Source organism: Zingiber officinale, chromosome 2A (assembly GCF_018446385.1).
Source record: "Zingiber officinale cultivar Zhangliang chromosome 2A, Zo_v1.1, whole genome shotgun sequence".
In the NCBI taxonomy this organism is placed as follows: domain Eukaryota; kingdom Viridiplantae; phylum Streptophyta; class Magnoliopsida; order Zingiberales; family Zingiberaceae; genus Zingiber; species Zingiber officinale.
The window spans coordinates 155,462,105-155,482,496 of NC_055988.1; the positions used below are offsets into that span (position 1 = coordinate 155,462,105).

Sequence of the window (20,392 nt, forward strand, 5' to 3'; positions counted from 1 at the left end):
TGCCTCACATTGACCAATCTAGATGTCTAGGATAGAAGGACACTTGTCATATATTGTGAGGAGTCACAATTAGTAGTCACAAGGTGATGTTGGATCTCAACATTCTTGTAACTTGGGTAGTAATGATGTGTTGCTAGATACCGCTCATTACTTATGGTCCTAAATGGGTTTAGGGCATTGCCAACGTTACAAGAACCTATAGGGTCACACACTAAGGACAATTAGATGGAGATTAGGTTCATATGATGAACCAAGAGAATTAGATTCATTTGATGAATCAAATTGGATTAAGAGTAATCCTAATTGGGCTAACTTGAGTTGGACTCAAGTGGATTCATGTATTCAATGAGTCTAATTTAGATTATGACTCATTAAATTAACTTAATTTAATGAATTAGATTCATTATATTAAGTTGGCTTGAATCAAATGGTTAGATTAGATCAACCATGGAAGAGATTTGGTCAAGTTTGACTTGACTTGAGAGGAAGATTAAAAGTCAAGTTTGACTTGACTTTATGCCATCTCATTTGTGAGTTGGCATTAATGTGGACCAATGATGTTACTCCACATCATCATGGGTGCCACCTCATGGAAGTTACAAAGTCATTTTCTTTAATAGTTTCACATTAATTGCACTTAATGTAATTTTTGGGAGTTACACTTTGAATATGGCCGGCCACTTTTGAATGGGGATGAAATTGATTTTCCTCATTTAAGTGCATTATTCCTTCTTCTTCCTCTTGGAGCTCTCTCCCTCTCCCTCTCCCTCTCCTCCTCAACTTAGCCGAACCACACATAGGTGCTAGCACACCTTTTTGTGTGGTTTTCTCCACCTACGTGTTCGTGTGGATACTTCTAGAGGAGTATCTATCTTGATACTTTTGAGATCCGGCACCGTTTGGACGAGCGGGAACGCGAAGGGTTTCGCTTCAAAGGTATAACTCGTTTCATGTAGATCTAGGAGTAGATATAAGTAGAAACTCGTACTCGTAATTTTGTTTTGAAATCTTTTCTTCGCACGAGATCCGTTGGCTAGGGTGATTCGGGGTTTCCGCGACGCGAAAAAATGATTTTCGCGGCCCGAAAAACCCAACACGTGGTAGCTGACAGACAGTTTTGCTTTATTTGGCTCTGTTGATCCGCTCATGGGTAGTGTGACGCAGCGTGGTAGCCGGCAGGGATCCCTCCTCTGAACTAGCTCAGGGAGATGAGACCATTGTGCTCTCCAACTTATAATTTGGGATAGGAGGATAGGTATACTCCGACAGCATCCCGTCCACTCGGTCACTCAGGAGCAGTGATGACAGAGTGCACGGTTGTCACAACCCTACCCACTCGGTCTCACCATCGTGTGTGAGATGGTTGACTGGTAGTAGGGGTGACCAGGACATGTCATTGGCATCATACGCATTTATGCATTTATTGCTTGTGCTTGCTGCACTTGTATACTGCATATTGGATGGATGTATTTGTTTGACATGCATACAGGATTCCTACACCTCTAGATTTATTATCCATACACTAGGTCCTGGGTAGTACAGTTGTTCTCCTATTTATTTCAGTTGCATTTACACTTCTTATATCAATAGATTGTACGCATGATTAGTGCTATTTGTTATATTTCTTACTATGCATGTTAGTATTTACTCGCTGAGGAGTTGACTCACCCCGTGGTTATTACTATTTCAGGTTGAGGCTGTCCGGAGAGTTCTAGTCACTAGTCCCCCTACAGTTCATGAGGATATTTGTTTGGTTTTCTTTATTGTACTATCTAGACTTGTACTAGTTTTATTTCTATGGATATAGTATGGTTTTGTTTTATTTGTTAATGGGTTTTATTGGATTTGTTCTACTACATGCCTGCCTAGACGACAGAAGAGGTGAGTTGATTTTTTTATCGCGTCGTGATTTGAGTTTTATGGGTGTAGTTGAGTAGGATATTGTGATTTGAGATTTATGGGTGTAGTTGAGTAGGATTTTTGAGATGGTTTCTCCTTATCATTGCTTTAGATTAGTTTTACTATTAAACTGCGTGGGTGTTTGCATTATTATTTATTGTTATTGTTCCGGCCGTGTTGGTCGAGGTATATGTGGCCCTGAGGGCATTGTATTAAGTTTCAGATTGTCAATCGTACAGGGGAGATGTTGCCGAAATTTTTTCGGAAATATCGGCAAGCATCTCTTCTTCCCCTTCTTCTCACATCTAAGGTTGTGAGTATGCTTTACTTTATGTTTTGGGGTTATTTTTCCTTTGCAATAGAGTAGATCTCCATATCTAGGATGTAGAAAGTATTTGTGATGTGATGGAGATATAAAACTATGTAGATTTGTCATGTTTCTATTCAATGACTTGTTAATGCCTTATTCATTTTTGATGAAGTGTGTGTGTGTGAAGCTTACATATATATCTTTTGCATATTTTATCAAATGGTTGTGTAGAATTGTTAATCCCGTAGGAGGAATACCCTAAATCGTATGACCGAGGGGCGTCATGACAGGGCTGCCCCGCTAACGGACGTCCAGGGTATCACCTTGAAAGGGGAAGCAAATCTCCATAAGGAAGTAGGGGATCGTGCATAATCACTATTTCTATTTCTATGTTATTGTGTGTTAGTGTGTTTCTATGTTGTATGACCGAGGGACGTCATGACAGGACTGCCCCGCTAACGGATTTCATAGGAATCACTTCCATTTAGTAGCATAGTACATGGAGTAGGAGATCATGCCGACTTATCCACTGTAGGGGAGAGTCAGTAATGCATCTAACTTCCTACAAGAGCATGAACATAAATGATAGGAACTAAGCAATCTATGTAACATCGCCTAGTATTACAAGGAAATCGAAATCCTAGAATCTATCATCCTCCATCCTCTTAGCTCAACCATTCTCTCTTCCCTCTTCTCTTTCTCTTACTCTCTTTTCCCACCAATTTTACATTTGTCTAGATAATTCGCCGTGCGAAGTTAACTAGTGCTTAATCAACAGTCCATGTGGATTCGATATTCTTTTATTACTGACAACGAAATCATGCACTTGCGATTCGTAATAAGTTTTTGGTGTCGTTGTCGGGGATTGTTTTCGATTAACATTAGTTGATTAACATATGTGTTACTCTAGACATTTTTTTAATTTTCTTTCTAATTTTTATTATGTATTTTCTTTCTTGTCTTTAATTCTGTATTTTTAGTTTTCCTTATAATTTTTTTTAGATATCTTAAGCACAACATGTCAAGCAGACCTTTAAGAGAATTTTTCACACCCATGAATGCAAGAGCAAGATCTCTCATCTATAAAAATCACGACTCAAAAGATGATGAATTTGAGTTCCTTTGTACAGTGTGTGGTAGCACATCTCATCCAGGTGCTATTTGTCACTTCTTCCAAAAATCTACTAATACTCTGGAACTTCAGTATTTGGTTCAACCTCAACATCAAGATACATATGAGCAATTCCTGATACTTATAGCTATGATTGGGGAGATCATCAAATTCAGAACTTTCAACCCTAACTAATTCCAGAGCAGAGTGAGCAGTCATTATTCCAGCAGCAAATCTCTGATCCGCCTCAACATTACAATCAATTTAGGATAAATCATCAAAATTTGGACTACAAATACATACAAAATGTTGAGCATTCTTCCCATGTGTATCAGAGTTCGTCAGAATTTCAATATGATTTTTCATTGGACAGACCACACATCATTCACAATCAGATGAGCCGATTGACTTGGAGGACTCTCAAAACCCAAATATTCCTATTCCAAGTCAGATGAAGACCACAACACAAGATTATGAAGAGCTAATGGTGCAATGGGGGATCCTAGCTTTACGAACATTACTACAAATTTCTAATAAAGTTGTTGATCTTTCTATTGATGATATTGATGTTAGTGGACTCTCCACTACTTATGATGATGATGTGGTGGATAAAAGTGTAGGAGCATGTACTATGGAGGAAACGTCCCAAGAATCACCTCTTTTGATCACACAACCGATTGATACTATAGAATTTGTATGAATGGAATTGGTTGATGATAAATTTGTAGGAACTTGTGAAATGAAAGTAAAGCCCCAAGAATCACTACTTTTAGAGGCACCACCACTTGAACCAGAGTTAGAACCACTACAAAATTCTGAAGAAGTCACATCCATTTGTTTATAACTTTTAGGTACTTCTCAACACTACAAGGTTAGTATTCTTAGCGATCATTTAGAAAATTTTATAGAGGTACCTATGATTGACTTTGTTGAATGTGATTCCATTTCTTATAACTGCTTAACTAAACTTGATATGATTCTAGTTCTTACTTATTTAACATGTATGTGGGAGGTATGTTTTTCTTTTGGGTGTGCAGGGTTTCACGAGGTTGATAATTGGAAACTCAATCTGAATTGTCTCCGACCGCCGGAAAGGACTTTTAAGGAGACGAAGATGAAGAGAGCGGTGATACACTACATTGTTCTTATAATGACAACTCTCTTCATAATAACTTGGCCAATTGGAAGAAAAGTCCGGAAGTTTCTCACTCAGGCAAGATCGTGATTTCGATGAGCCTAAAAAGGGGTCAAGATAATGACCTTAAACAAGTGTTTCTTGGGAGGCAACCCAAGTTCATTTTCCTTGTTTTCATTTATGTATTTAGTTCTTTCTAGTTTTATTTCTTTCTTTATATAATAAACTTGTATTCTCTACTTAATTTTTGTTGTCTATCTTCTTTTATAGGACTCAAAGATTAGGAGGAGGGAAATTACATAATGGAGAAGTTCATGATATGGGCATTTGACACGCATTATTTGGTAACTTCTCTTACTTTAAATCTCCTCCACATTGTTTTTAGTTTTCATTGGAACAATGAAAAGTTTAAGTCTGGGGAGGTGCATTTGGTTTAGTTTAGTTTTTTCTTATTTCTTTTTGAATAATAAAATTTTTTTTGCTAGTTGCATCATTCATCATATCATGATTGCTTGTTCCTTATTGCAAAATACTAACACGTTTATTCTAGATTCCATGTGGTTTATTGGTTACTTATGGTGTTATTATGTTTGGTGATCTATCTTTTTCTATCTATGATAGCATGAAGTGAGTAATGGTTTTACTGTAAGAGTTTAAATATTGACTTTGTTTTAGGACCTCTTACACCTTACCTAGTTTTGATGGTAGATAACTCTGAAAATAGTCATGATTCATAAAACTTAATTAGTACTAGTGTTTCTATGGTGACTTCTCAAACTACATTTTAGTTACTAGATGAAGCTCGAATCATGTAAGCTCATTTGGAAAAATTTAAATATCCCAACATTTACATTTATGTGTATTTGTGTACCAGTGTTGCATCTTGCAATCACTTAAAAAAATGAAATGATGAAAAATAAATAAATAAATAAATAACGGATATAAAAAATAGTTGTCATGGGTGGAAACTAGTAAGTTACCCCTTTGAGACCGAGTTAAGTTACTGGGGAAATAACTGCTATGTTTCTCTTGATATCGAGTATGCCTTTGAGACCTTGGGCAGATTGAGAAGGATGTCCAAGCGTGTGGTAGGTAAGTGTCTATTGCCAAAAGCATAAGGAACACAGTTTTATGACAACTTGACTAGGCTTAGGAATTAAAACTTCATAAACATAGACCACCATTGCACTTAGCACGGAGGACTACTACTTAGGTCATACTCAAACTACTTTTGTATCTTGCTCACCAATGAAATCATTTGATAGGATTAGATTGACTTGCTAGAGATTATGATGCACTATTTAACCACATGAATTTAGATGCAGTTTTTGCTTGAGGTCAAGCAAAGGTTTAAATCTGGGGGTGTGATGTGCGTAGATTATATATACTTTTATGCATGTTTGGACGCACATCTACTTGTATTTTATTAGCATAATGTATGTTTATTGCACCCTATTTCTTTATAATGTCATACTTCCATTATATTTTGTTTAGAGATATGCTATTTGCTTGTTTTTATTGATATGACACAATTTGGAGCGAAAATGGAACAAAAATACACACGAGAACAACTTTGGAAGAAATCAAGCCAAGGTCGTGTGACCCACACGGTCGTGCTCCCCCATCAGAGGCAAATCAAGCCACAGTCGTGTGAGCCACACGGGCGTGCCAACTTCCCCGTGGCCAGGCATCACACGGCCGTGCCAAATGGCACGACCGTGTTAATGTTCCAGAGACAGAGAAGATCACGGCCGTGTGACCCACATGGCGGTGTCAACTTTCCAAAGGCGAGGAAGGGCATGACCGTGTGAATCCACACAGCCGTGTGACTTTGGCAGAAAAGAAGAAGGCTGCAGCCATGTAAGTCACACGGCCGTGTGACTCAACTCGTGAGGAAGTCGGGTGAGGCTGTGTGGATTCCACACGGTCGTGTGATGAAGAACATGGAGTCGTGCCACGCCAAAACAGAGCTGTGCTGAATTCTAGACAGATTGCAGACTGCTCGTAAAACAGCCATAACTTTGTGCTCGGTTGGAGTTTTTGGTTGTTCTTTATACTGAAATGTAGCTAACTTCAAGGTCTACAATTTTCTTCAGATTCAACAGAGAGATAGCATTGTCTACCCGTGGCACGGTCGTGCCTCCCAACTGTGGGTTCATCTGGACCTCCGCCCAAACTACAGACCAAACTTTAAACAGCCATAACTTTCGTCTCAGTTGGAGCCAAGGCTCGATCCAAGTGTCAAATTGAAGATAATTTCAAGAGATACAACTTTGGTTCAGGGTGAATCATGAGAAAATCTTTTTTAATGGGTGAAAAACTCGTTTTACCTAATCCCTGTAATCCTGATTTTCCTGGGCAGTTTGGATGAGGTATAAAAGGATCAAGATCCTCATTCTTTGACTCATCTTGGGTTTGGGACTTCGCCCCTCTCCTTGGGGAAGAGTTCTCCCCTTAGGGGGAAATCCTAGAGCTTCATTCACCTCTATCCCTTGAAGATTCGTCCATCTCCAAAGCAAGGAGGCATCCCCAAGACATTGGAAATATCGACAAGTATCTTTTCTTCCCCTTCTTCTCACATCTAGGGTTGTAACTATACTTTACTTTATGTTTTGGGGGTGTTCTTTCCTTTGCAATGGAGTAGATCTCCAGATCTAGGATGTAGGAAGTATTTGTGATTTGATAGAGATGTAAAACTATGTAGATTTGTCATATTTCTATTCAATGACTTGTTAATGTCTTGTTAATGTTTGATGAAGTGTGTGTGTGTGAAGTTTACATATATATCTTTTGCATATTTTATCAAATGGTTGTGTAGAATTGTTAATCTAATAGGGAAAATGCCCTAGATCGTATGATCGAGGGGTGTCGCGACAGGGTTGCCCCGCTAACGGACGTCTAGGATATCACCTTGAAAGGGGAAGCAAATCTCCACAAGGAAGTAGGGAATCAGGCATAATCACTATTTCTATTTCTATGTTATTGTGTGTTAGTGTGCTTCTATGTTGTATGACCGAGGGGCGTCGTGACAAGGCTGCCCCGTTAATGGACTTCATAGGAATCACTTCCATTTAGTAGCATAATACATGGAGTAGGAGATCATGTCGGCTTATCCACTGCAGGTGAGAGTCAGTAATGCATATAACTTCCTACAAGAGCATAAACATAGAGGATAGGAACTAAGCAATCTATGTAACATCGCCTAGCATTACAAAGAAATCGAAATCTTAGAATCTATCATCCTCCATCCTCTTAGCTCAACCCCTCTCAAGATCCATTCTCTCTCTTCCCTCTTCTCTTTCTCTTACTCTCTTTCCACCAATCTTACATTTGTCCATATAATTCATCGTGCAAAGTTAACTAGTGTTTAATCAACAGTTCCTATGGATTTGATATTCTTTTATTACTAATAACGAAACCGTACACTTGCGGTTCGTAACAAGCCTCGACCAGCACCTTGAATCATCGAAACTGAACAACTTCTACTCTCTTGTGCGCTGCTCCAAGACGATTCGACGACTTTCAAACGCTGCTCTGATAATCAACAAACAACTGCTAATCCTTTGTTGTCGGTAAACATTGTTGTTAATTCCAATACTTGTAATTGCATTATAGATGGATTAACATCATATCATGAATACTCCCTTACATCCTAAGATCTAGAAGATTTATTCCATAGCAAGGAAATTACAACACAAAGATATTAAGAAAAACATTCTTATAATCCAAACGGGGAATAGAGAGGAAAAATGTTTAGAAAGATGTAACTAGAGTCTTGGGATGAACTCCTTGCTTGGATGGTGAATGGATTAATGAAATCTGCTTTGAATTATGGATGGATTGTGTAAAGCTCCTCGGAAATGGACCTTGAGGGTAGCCGTGAAGGGAAACCCTTCCTCCTCTTCAAAAGTGGATCTTACTCCCTGTTATAATAGGGCACACGACTCCTATTTCATGCCATATGCCCGTGCCTATGGGGCACGACCGTGGCATAATATGTGTTGGAAATAGGGCATGACCGTGGCATAAGAGCCACTCGTGAAAAGACATAGCCTTGGCATAGGAGTTTGTGTAATGAAGGCATGACCATGGCATGAAAGTTACTGCTCTCTGCTTCTTTGGAAGGTGTAAGGCACGATCAAGGCATGGTCGTGGCATAATTCCTGCTATAGGAGAGGCACGACTGTGCCTCTTAGCTTGGGCATGGTCGGACCATGGAATCTACTGCAAGAATGGAGACACAACTCAGGGAGACATGATTGTGCTTGTGAGGTACGACTGTGTGCTGCTTTTTCTCCAAGCTCACTCCAATGTCTGATTTACTCTGCTTCTGTTCTAAAAATGCATCCTATTAATCAAAATATAAAAAAAGTAGATCTTCGAACCAAAAGAGTAAAAATATGATATAATTATGAAATAGGATGCGATAAGTATAAATCATGCTTATGAAATACAAGTAGATGTGCGATAAATAATACCTAAGAAAATGCATAATCTACGCACATTACTAGTCATCTGGTCAATCTTGACATGACTTCTTCTTGACTGCTAAGCACATGGTTAATCAAGTCACCATCGGCTTGCTTGGACTTCTTACTTACTCACTTTCAAACATCTGATATGTTTGAATCAACTCTTGTACAATCTTAACTAGACACAGGTATATTATCAAATATCAAAATTTTAGAGGCTGATTACACCCACACTTATTACCACTAAATGAAAACACTAACATTTTTTCCCCCATAATAAAGGCACCTATTACAACAAAATGAAGGCACGCAAGTAACTAAATAAAGGCACTCGCCTTTTGTCCATTTGCCAAAGTAAAGCCATTTGTCCAAAATGACAACTCCGACTATAACTATAAGAAGGAACCTGCTATAGCTATATCGAAGCAATATTTGCTTCTCTCTCTTTCTGTTTTTAACCAAAATGAAAGCAAAGCAGCCAAAATGAATGTGCATGCTTCAACTAAACAAAGAGCTCCTACAACTATATCAGACACTTGTTACGTCTCCTCTTAGCGATGTTGTGATTAAGGTATGGAGTATTACTATATAAGGTCTTGGAGTCGAAACTCGGTATGTCTGAGCATCCCCTCCCTTGTACATTGGCCACTTGCACTAATGATTAGTAGTCACTTATGTTTTACCTCCTCCGTGTTAGTCAATGGAAAGATTGACAGGGCCACTGGAGGCGAACGAATCGTGCCTTACACGAAGAAGCTAAGTTGTCTTTTAACACATGAAGACACTTGTTATAACTAAACTATAGCACTTGAAGGACAAAAGGATGCTAAAAATCTAAGGCTCTAACATTCGCTGCAAAGATTGCATTTGGCTATTACAACTTAGTTTTCTTTACTTGCAGTCCTCGATTGGGCTAGTACAGTGAAGTTCATTAGGATTGTGACATTGGATTGGAGAGTGATTATTCTGCTGATATTGAAGAGAAGGAAGATTTGTAGAGAGAATTGGAAGAGAAATCGAGAAAAACAAAATTTGTTGTTCTCTAGGTTTTATTAAAAAAAATTTATTCAATTATAGAGGATAATTCCTCAAACAACTAAATAAACACTTATATAAATAAACCCTTACTTATATTTGGCAAAACTACCAAAAATACCCTAAATATAAAAAAATAAAAATTTAAAATTTAAAATTAAAAAAAATAAAATAGATGTTTGGAGTCTCTGAAAAGACCCTAAATGATATTTTTAGGATCCAAAATTTGACGATTATAGTTCCATCCTATTATAAATTTAGGTCTCCGAACCAACTTCTCTTCAAGCCAAACAATATCTCGTTCTGATGTCCAAATCAAAAGTTATGACCCTTAAAAATTTATGAAATCTTCTATTTTAAAGGAAATCTTCTTAGATCGATCCTGCATTAGATTGATATCAAGACCTATAAGTGTTCCCATGATATGTGATCTTTCATTGTCATTTATGTGGGAATAGTTGGATTAGATAACATGATGGGGGAGGGCTGAAAACAAAAAAAAAATCTAACTAATCTTTTAAAAAAATCCAAGGCTAAGATAAAACTTAGTGCAAAAAACTTTTTAAAGTTAGAAAACAGAATACAATGAAAATAAACTAAATATCAACGCTAACAAGAGATTTGATATGATTCAAATAACCTTGTCATACTCCATGGTTTATTGACTCGTTAGATGAGCCATTCGTCAAAATTCCACTATAAAATCTCTCTTCCAAGAGATAGAGAAACCTCCTAGAGAAATCTTCTCTTACCATAAGCTGATTACTAAGAAGAGTTACCAAAATGGCTTGTAGAATAAGCATTTGCTTGATTGATTCATATAACCTTTGAAAGTCATCTAACTTGCTCTTTTGTGGCACAAGTATCACAAACTTTTTCATCCACCACTATTGAGCAAATGTACATTTAAGGCTTAAATAAATAAGGCTCCTATGATGCCATTTCAAACACCTCTAATTGACTCCAATCCTTTCCAAACAAATAGAATTCAAAATCTAGTCATTATATAGTCAATGGTCAATCGGCTAGTCAAATGAACAAGCTTCCAATAAGCTACCCTAATCTCAATTTAGTTAATTTGAGTTTAAATAAAAATATTTTGTTCTTTAAGGAAAGTGCTTTTAATTGATTGCTCAATCGACTTAGCCCTCCAATCAATTAAGGTAACTTTTAATCAACTAAATCTTCTCTATACGATTTGGCTTCACTTGGATTATGGTCTCGTAAGCCTATACAAAACTCCTAGATCAATTATGATAAGGAACCACCAACCTTAATCAAAGGCTTCTACAAGTCAATCGATCATCACATGTTTCCATAATGTGAACCTCAAGATTATAGTCTCTCATAATCTCACACAACTTGTCTTTTTTTGTCTGAAGGTCTTAATTTCATGTCATTATTTGCCTATCTAAAGGCTCCACCTTTAGGTCTTCAAATGCTTTTGTGCTTTTTTCCACGAGCCCATCTCATTCGTAGCCTCAAAGCCACCACACTGACACTACTTCAACTTGACCATGACAAGTCATCCATCAATACAACTCAAGCCCATCGAGGCATAAACCTTCTAACTTTGGCAATCTATCAAACTCCTGGTCAACTTTAACTTTGTAAACAACTTGCCAAGAACTCTTGATCTTATCCAACAATTGCCAAGCTTTTATTTGTCCTCAACTTTTTTTGGATTTTTCCATCAACTACTAAGAATTTGGTCAACCCCTTATATTACTATAATGTAGTCCGAACTGTCTCTTAGTATAGAATGCTATAAGCTATGTATTTATTTCACCAACTTTAACAAAACTAAATCTTTAGCTAGCCTTTTGTTTGGAGAACTGTATAACTTAGATGAGATGACTTGCTGCCATTAGATGTTGGTTGTAGATAATTAGATGTTTTGTAAAATTTTGTTATATATATATTCTCATTCATAGTAGATGTTTAATTAGTTTTATATCACCTTCATCATTTTATATTTTAGAAAATCAACCACCATGCAAATTGCAAGGAGGTTGTCTTTAGTTAGATATGAAAAATTATTTTTTTTCTCCTATATCTTTGTTATTAAACAAATTAGGTGATACATTCCTCTCAAAAGTTTTATTTAAAAATCATATAATTGACTTTACAAAGTTAACTTCTTTCTTTTTTTTTTTAGACAAAATATGGCTTTTACATATTTCAAAGTTATTTTTATAAAAAAAATCACCTAAATTTTAGTATAAATTTTTTATTTTCATGCTAATTTGACTGCACCATTAGCATGAGACACATGCTAACTATTGCTTTTCATCGATACTAGAAGTAAAATATTATTTTCAACTCAATTTAGTGTAACTTACTTATTTTATCAAATAATTTTTTTAATCATTTATAGAAAGAGTTATGAAAATAAAAGAAGTCCAAGAGAAGCACTCACTTTATTGAATTACCTCCAAAGTGCCACCATTTAGCTTTTATTATCAACCATTAAACTTTGGACTCCACGTGCTAAGCGTAGTGAAAGTTGATATGTCTGTCTGAGATCGTCAACGAATGGAGCCATTTTCTTAGTTGATGAAGTCTTCATACATCGAAAGGAGGACCCGCCACTAATGGGAGTCGACGCCACCTGAGAGAAAGAAAGAATGAAAAGAGAAGAGAAGAGAAGAGAAGAGAGTTAGAATGGGAGGTCAGAGATTGTACCGATTTAGTTATTTCGAATTCGATGCTCAGGTAAGATCTTTGATGGGGGTGAAAGGGAAGTGCTTGGAGAAGGATTTGATACGCATACCTCTGCCAACAAGAGTGAGCTTGTTTTTATACATTCCCTCTGGCTGAGAAATGGTGTCCACGTGCTCCGTGTCCTGATCGATGGGATGCTACATGGATGTCCCATTGCCACGTTCTGGTGGGTCATGTCATACCACGTCCCATTGATTGTGTTAAGGGTCTGCCACATGGACTCTTAACTTCGCATTACCATCTTCTCGAGTTTAATGAAGAAGATATGAATCTACCTGACTAACTATTTATGCTGGATTTATTGACAGACTCCATCTATCTGAGATAGAGACAATAAGCTCATGCACATCTGAAATTAAGCTTGCATATGTAGAAAAAAACGACTAGATCGAAAAAGTATCAAGCCAAGGCAAGTGCAAGCACAGATAATGATTTAATAGTGCCTGCATCCACTATCTAACTGAAGTCCTTCGTTAGCATTGACGTGTACTTTTGGAGCAGTGAGATCATTGAAGTTTAGAGTGTTGTTGTACGAGGTCTTAAGGCCGAAACTCAGAGGGTGTCTTTTTCTAGGTCTTAGTCATTTATATTAATAATCACTTATAATTTATCTTTTCCGTATTAATCTAGACATAGATTAATAAAAATATTAGGGAAAGGAATCATCTTTGTCACATAATTAGTATATTGGCGTACTTTAAGTGGCTCATATTTTCTCAATTGCAAAATATTCATTTCTGCAATTTAACTGCATATATAACAATTAATATTAATTTGCTCAACATATTTCCACTTTCCAGTTTGTGGAAGGGTACTGGAAGCCAGACTACCACTGCCAGCTGGGCGATGCCTTTACAGGATCCTCTCAGATTTAGAAAACCGGAAAAGCATCTTTCAACAAAGGTGATGCATGCCACCCTCTGGATAAAATATCATCAATGGATCTGCGAAACACTTTTATATGGTGGATCAATGGCAGAGACCGTAACTGGCCTGTTCGAAAATCTAAGGTGAAAATCATCGATATATAATTTATCCATATATCAACTCGAACCTTGGATGGCTTTGCTCTGACAAATGAAAATGGTGATGCATAGATGAAGGATGGCATCGATCGGCGAAGCAATTCCAAGCACCACGAGGAAGCCATTATTTCTTGGGCTAAGAAGGATGGTATATCAGAGCCAACTATAAGCATCAAGGCATGCAACATAATTCCAGTTCATTATTCTCAAACAAAGATCATAGAGGTTCAGTTTACAGGTGATCCACTGGCCCAAAGGTAAAAGAATAAACCGATGGGCCAATCTCTTGCTCAGCATCGCGGGGCTTGTCGACGAGACAATGGAACATGAGGATCCTGACAAGTAATAAAATATATAGATATATCGATGGCTCAGCTGACAAAACTTTTTTACGAGACTACATTATAATTGTAGTATGGCATTTGGCTCGCACCTTGGACGTAGGTAACCATTTCTGATATCGGAGCACTCCCATATGCTTGGCTGGATTCCCGCCAATAGGTGGTCCAAGTGATGGTGTGACAGTTTCTAATGTTAAAGCTTCAAGTACAAATTAAATCTTTTTGTTGCATGGACTGCTTGCGAGGACGCGATCCCTTTCTTGAGGGATCGATGGCTTTTGTTCTGCATGCATGGTTTAGCTAGAATCATTAATTAATATAATTATCACCTATGGTGTTATGTCTAATTAATTCGTGGATAGTTTCGACTTATATATGAAATAAGTCAATTGCTACACGAGCAGTACGTTGGCCAAAATATGCTGGGAAATTAAATTAATAATTGTAGGCGATCGAGCAGACCATCTTCGTGCGGCCGGTTTCTTGATGGTAGACGACGAGAATGCCATAAATGATATTCATCTAGAATTTTCATCTAGAAAATTCATCTAGATAGACACATAAATGATGGGCCCACAAAAAGTGAAATGGTGGGTCCCATCATTTATGTATCTATCTAGATGAATTTTCTAGATGAAAATTCTAGATGAATATCACAACTCCCATTATTGATTGGGATATTGGGTGATCTAGGGGACTAAGATGCGGACGAAATGCTAGGCCAACTCCTACTCGGCACCACACATGATAGCAAAAGTTCATTCGTTCGTCCCTAGTATCTTCATGAATCATTTTTAGGTCAATAGATAAATCTCATATGATTATTAACTTTGGACATGGAATAGAATAAACTTAAGAACTACTAGTCAAGGTTTGATCCACCACAGCACGTACGACACATGGTCCAACATGTACAGTCCACCTGTGAGTGGTGGAGTGGCTGGATGTGGCCAAAATTTGGCAGCCAAAGAAAGATGGACCGGTGAGTTGACATGCACGACAGCCAAGGCGGCGCATGCAAATATTGCTGCAAACTAACCATTCAGTAGTTCCATGACCATGACCATGACCATGAACATGCTCCAATCAAATTTAAAGGGAAAGAAAAACGTTGGCAAAGCGATCGAGACATCCCAAGTGGGCGTCTACGCTTTGCCTGCCCTTGTCGACACGTAAGGCGACCAGGCGAACCCTCCAATAGACCCACACGCAAACACTCGACACATTACATGCTGCTCGATCTCACTCCAATTCCAACACCACATCTATAAAGCAATAGCTTCACTTATTTGGCAGACAAAGACACCTGACTTTGCTAGTAAATCTAATGCCCAATGACACGGACGCACAGCTCCCACACTACACTGCGCTGCATCTCGCGTGCGCGCGCGCATCCCGTCAGCGCCGCCTCGCTGCCGTCTCCCGCTGCCCGTTGAAGTAGACGGCCGCCACCGGGAGCCCCAGGTCGTTGTCCTCCGCGAACCGCCGAGTGCTGAAACGGTCTCTCGTCGCCGGCGCCGCCGCCACCGACTGCCGCCGCTTCTGCTGGAAGAGCACGAAGATGAATCGGTGGATTCCGATGCTCGGACGAGGGCTCTCGTAGCTCAGCACCTCCTTCCCTGCCACATTAATTCGTTAAACGACAACAGAGACATCATCATCGAAAATAATCTCTATCGAAAAATACGAGTGACGCAGAGTGGAGCGGGCATTGTCCCACCAAAAGAAGCATCGGTCGTGCCAGGAATGTCAGTCACGATCCTGCATTACATTCCGTCCAGAATTCATGAAACAAAGGCAAATGGTCAGTCACTATAAAAGCCACATCACTGTCTCCAAGATTGTGTCCATATCTTTCCGAGATTCACTTGCATCCAATAATCACTAATGTGCTGATCAATTATAAATCACACTCATTAATTACCAGTGGACATGCTCCCTCAGGTACGGATCACTCGGCCCCGGCACATCTGGGTCTGTCATAACCTGTCATATAAATGCCACGGCCATTAATTAGCCAATCGTTTGCGACGAAAAAGAGATGGATGGATTGAGATGGAAGCGACTGGTCAGATGAGGGTCAATACCAGCGTGAAGAAGGATCTCATGTCACCTCCTTGGACCTCCACCCTGGGCTTGCTCACCACTGCAGAGGGGTACAACTCATGGCCATTGCAAACCAGCTTGTTGCAGTTGTAGGTCACAATCATCTTCATAGTCGGGTTGAATGTGTCGATCACTTCCCCGATCACCCGACCTACCACCAGCGGGTCTGATAGCCTTGCCATTACTTTCTGCTCTGAAAAGGTGAAAGGCAGAGGTGCTACTAAGTAGTTTGTGTTGGGCAAGGCAGAGGTGCAGCTCGAGCCTCTATTTATAGGTCTCAAGGGAGGGGAGTACATAATTCACAGTTGGTAGGGACACAGCTCTCATCCTCCTCGGGGGGTTAATTTCGGGTGACGACTGCTCATATTTCATATTCTGAGCCCAATTGGCAGTTCTGTAGGCAACAAGGATGGTAAACAAGTTGATGATATATATATATATATATATATATATATATATATATATATATAAAATTTAATTTTCTCTCTTCAAACTTAATTCTATACCTGAGGAAAAATTATCAACTGCTGCAAGGAAGGTAAAACTCTCTTCTTCTCTCTACCATACACAAGAACTTGACCTCAGATTCTGAAGAAAACTTAACTTAGGAAGAGTAATTAAGGCAACAGTGTGTGGTTCGTGTTCTCATATTATGAAGTGAACAAATAGTGTAAACTAGAAAGTAGAGAGAATACAGGTGGCTTCTATTGTGCAAGAGGTGGCTTCTAGAGTTAATATAAGGTATCCAAGTGTCACAAGGAAATGTGCATGGCATCCAACATTATGCTTCTTTAACACAAAATTTCTTATCTTTTGAAATTTTCAACGTCCTTAACAAAGTTAAAGAGAACATTTCGTATACATAGTGGAAATGATAAACATATAATTAAGATGCCACTAACATGTATTATGATATGTTCTTTTCACCATTTTATTTTATTTTATTTTTAAAAAAGGTTAAGATAGAAGAGAATCTTATCGAACTTTATTTTATGATTGGTTTTGTCCTGACCTTGCCAAAAAGGAGTAAGTGGTCGTTCAGTTAACAATCCAGTTCATTTGTTTTTTTCTTTTAAAATGTGCAGGGGAGAATGAAATCGTGAGTTCTTGACGTCCTTTATCATTTAAAGCAAAGAGGTGGAGAGAAGAGTGAGATTGGTGGGGATGGGGGCCTGAATTAAGAAGCTCGAATTTCATCCATGGGAGGAACTTGCCATATCTGGTTATATTCTCCGGATGAACTGCAAGGAATAAAGAAGGGCGGAGAAAGAATGCAGTCTTTGCAGCAAAGTAGTAGTAGTGGCTTAGTGTCATCTCAGTTAAAGAGATCCCATGGTTCTTGAACAAGTAAAAGAAGGCATAAAGTTTCCACAACTAACTACGAACATAGAATAAGCTCATCTTTGTGGAAGTACACCTAATAAATAAGGCTGCGCAGGAATGAGATTGGTTTGAAGGTGTTGTATAGTTTCATTTATTTCAAACTATGGAAGCAAATGCAGTGGTGGTGTGATATGACAATGTGGTCACTAAGATTATTCTCCTACTCACTTTTTTCTTAATTCCATCTCCGAAGTTGACTTTTTTTGTTTTGTTTGCTTGGGCGACCAACTATCTACCGGATTTGATTGCTAATTAATTCATGTCATATTGCTTGTAGTTCTCTCTAGTATATTTTGCAAAGAGGGTTTAATTATGATATCTTAGTGAGTTGGAACATGTTTTTTTGGAATTATTGGGCTTAGCTATTTTTTAGAATTTTTTTTCTTAGTGTAGAAATGTAGGATTTAGCTAAATATTGGGTTGAATTTGAGTTGAGCTCAAATTTATGTTAGATTGAGAGAGATAGATTGACCTAAGATTAAACAATGGTCAAAATGTTTCACTTTAAACAGGAATCCAATTTTAGGTTTTCGTTAGTTTAGCTAGGAATGCCCTACCTATCATTTCTTTTCCTTTGTATTTCTTTTTTCATTATCTTCATTCATTCCTAACAGTTTGTTTTGGAGGAGGTGAGGGAAGAGTAAGTAAAGGAAAGGTAATATTTACCCTTGTTTGGGAAGGAGGTGAGGGGAGGGAGCGAGGGAAAACTTTTAGCCTCCTTTATCCCTCAAATGAACTATTTCCTTACACCCCAAATCAAGATATAAGGAAGTTACCCTCCCTTCCCCTTCCTTTTCTTCCCTTCCCTTTTCATTAATGAATCTCTCCTCACCCCATCCAAACAGAAGGTAAGAGAGTCACGACCTACTTTTTCTCCCTATTTCCACTCTCATGTCTGACATCGTTTGTGAATTTAGTAGACAAGCAAAGGCTAAGTTGCTCATTTCCCCTTAGTTGACACAAAAGGAATAGCAAAGAAAACAGGACCCATTTTGTCACTAACAACAAACCATTTCCCCTTATGTGTTATCTTAGCATCAAGAAGAAGGAAGGTCCTTTTTCTCTTATTCAGTAGAAGGTTGGAAACTCTCTTTTCGTTGCCTTTTCCACCATCAGTAGCACAATGTTGTTTACATCATCCCGCCCTCCTCGGTTAAAAATAAGTTATGCTTTACTCCTTTTATCGATCAACGACAACCTTTTTTTTTATTTGGGCAATATGCAGAATTTTCTTATGATTATTTTGCATAACAACCCTCCTTGATTTGGACAACAATTACAAAGATCATTCAATAATTGTGTTCTTTGAGTTGGAGGTCCAAACCTTTTTTAGTGAGTGTAAGATGCAATTCTTTGATCGAAATCTTGTGAATGCTAGCTAGTGAACATGGAAAACTAATTATTTTTTACCCCTTGCTGCAACTTATTTGATAGGTGCCTATTGTGATATTATAGTATTTTGATGTTGATTTATCTTTAGGTCTAGCATTAGCACCTATGCATGTCGATCAAGTTTTAGAGGGACTAGGGATATGTTGCTTATTCTTCATTTCCATTACAATGTAAATTTTTTTAGTGTATTTGGTTGTAAGATATAAATTTTAAGCACCAAAAATCACTTAGAACATTTTTGAACTAAGATAGATGAAAGAACTCTAACTCCACCCATGACGAACCAGTCATGGCCGGTCTCAAGCCCATATAAAGAAGGAAGATTACGTTAGGTTGTCAACCAACGTTAAAACTATGATAAATGTTCAATGAATGGATCTATTAAATTATTGTGCTAATTTTATGTTGTTCCCCGGAAGGAATACATTGTAGGGTCCTATTATAACGTCTCAGTAAAGACCACTATATCTTTAAAACTCGGGTGTAGTGCTAAATATGTATGAGTTAGCATTGTAAGGTATGATTATAATGTATTAGCATGGACTGTTACATCTCCATGAGAATCTAGATGTAGTGTTAAATAGGTAAGAGTTCTCACACTATAGATTGGAAAACAATAAATATGATAGGAAACTAATAGTCTAAAATTTAGAACATAGAACATAGGAACCATTACGGATAAATCAATGGAGGTAGTAGATTGTATGAGTAGATTGTATGATTAGGAGAAGAATTAGTGTGTTATATACAAGAGAGAAAATGGGTTGACGAGAAGGCAAAGATGATAGAGAACTCAGATTTTAAGTTATGGTACACAAGAACGAGTAAAGCAAGAAATGGAATGAATATTATTGTACATAGTTTGTTAAAGGATGAATTATAAGAGTACTTAGAATTTATAGTCCTTAAGATAATAGTGGCGAAAGAAACTATGAACATAATTAGCATATATGTACCACAAGTAGGATTAGATGAAGCTATCAAATCAAGATTTTAGGATGACTTATATGAAGTATTACAAAATATGCCACTAAATGAAATAATTTTAATAGGAGGTAATCTAAATGTGCATGTCAAAGTGAAAAATGAGGAATATAAGAGGGTACATGGGGGTTATGGTTTGGAATGAGAAATGAAGAAGGAAAAAACTATATTAGACTTTGCGATATCATATGACCTTATATTATCTAATATTTTTTTTAAGAAAAAATAAAAACACTTAATCACATTCAAAAAGTGAGAATAATAAATAACAAATTTAGTTTCTTATGGTTAGGAAGAAGGATAGAAAGATTTGTAAAGATTGCAAGGTCATCCCTAGAGAAAGATTAAGTACCCAACATAGGTTAGTAGTGTTGGATATATGCCTCAAATATAATATCAATAGAAAGAAAATATATACGACTCCTAGAATTAAGTAGTCAAAGTTAAAGGATAGGAAACAAAATATATTTAAGGA

At 37.7% G+C, this 20,392-nt stretch overlaps 1 protein-coding gene across 2 annotated transcripts; it reads right to left on the reverse strand.

Moving 5' to 3' along the window:
- Positions 1-15,117: 15,117 nt before the first annotated feature.
- LOC122040189 (CEN-like protein 2) lies at positions 15,118-16,433 on the reverse strand. 2 transcript variants are annotated; one of them, XM_042599539.1, is made up of 4 exons: positions 16,140-16,433; positions 15,977-16,038; positions 15,773-15,813; positions 15,118-15,671 (listed from the first exon to the last, which is right to left on the reverse strand). In XM_042599539.1, the coding sequence occupies exons 1-4, from the start codon at positions 16,338-16,340 to the stop codon at positions 15,451-15,453; spliced, it is 525 nt and encodes a 174-aa protein (XP_042455473.1). In that variant the 5' UTR covers positions 16,341-16,433; the 3' UTR covers positions 15,118-15,450. The 2 variants fall into 2 exon arrangements, with proteins under 2 accessions (XP_042455473.1, XP_042455472.1); XM_042599538.1 differs by having other exon boundaries at positions 15,740-15,813.
- Between the last annotated feature and the right edge of the window lie 3,959 nt (positions 16,434-20,392).

Coding starts and splice junctions, on each gene's coding strand:
- LOC122040189 (XM_042599538.1), bottom strand. CDS start 16,340: ATGGCAAGGCTATCAGACCCGCTGGTGGTAGGTCGGGTGATCGGGGAA. Junction 16,039..16,139: donor TGAGATCCTTCTTCACGCTG/GTATTGACCCTC, acceptor TTTATATGACAG/GTTATGACAGACCCAGATGT. Junction 15,672..15,739: donor CGCTCCACTCTGCGTCACTC/GTATTTTTCGAT, acceptor TTAATGTGGCAG/GGAAGGAGGTGCTGAGCTAC.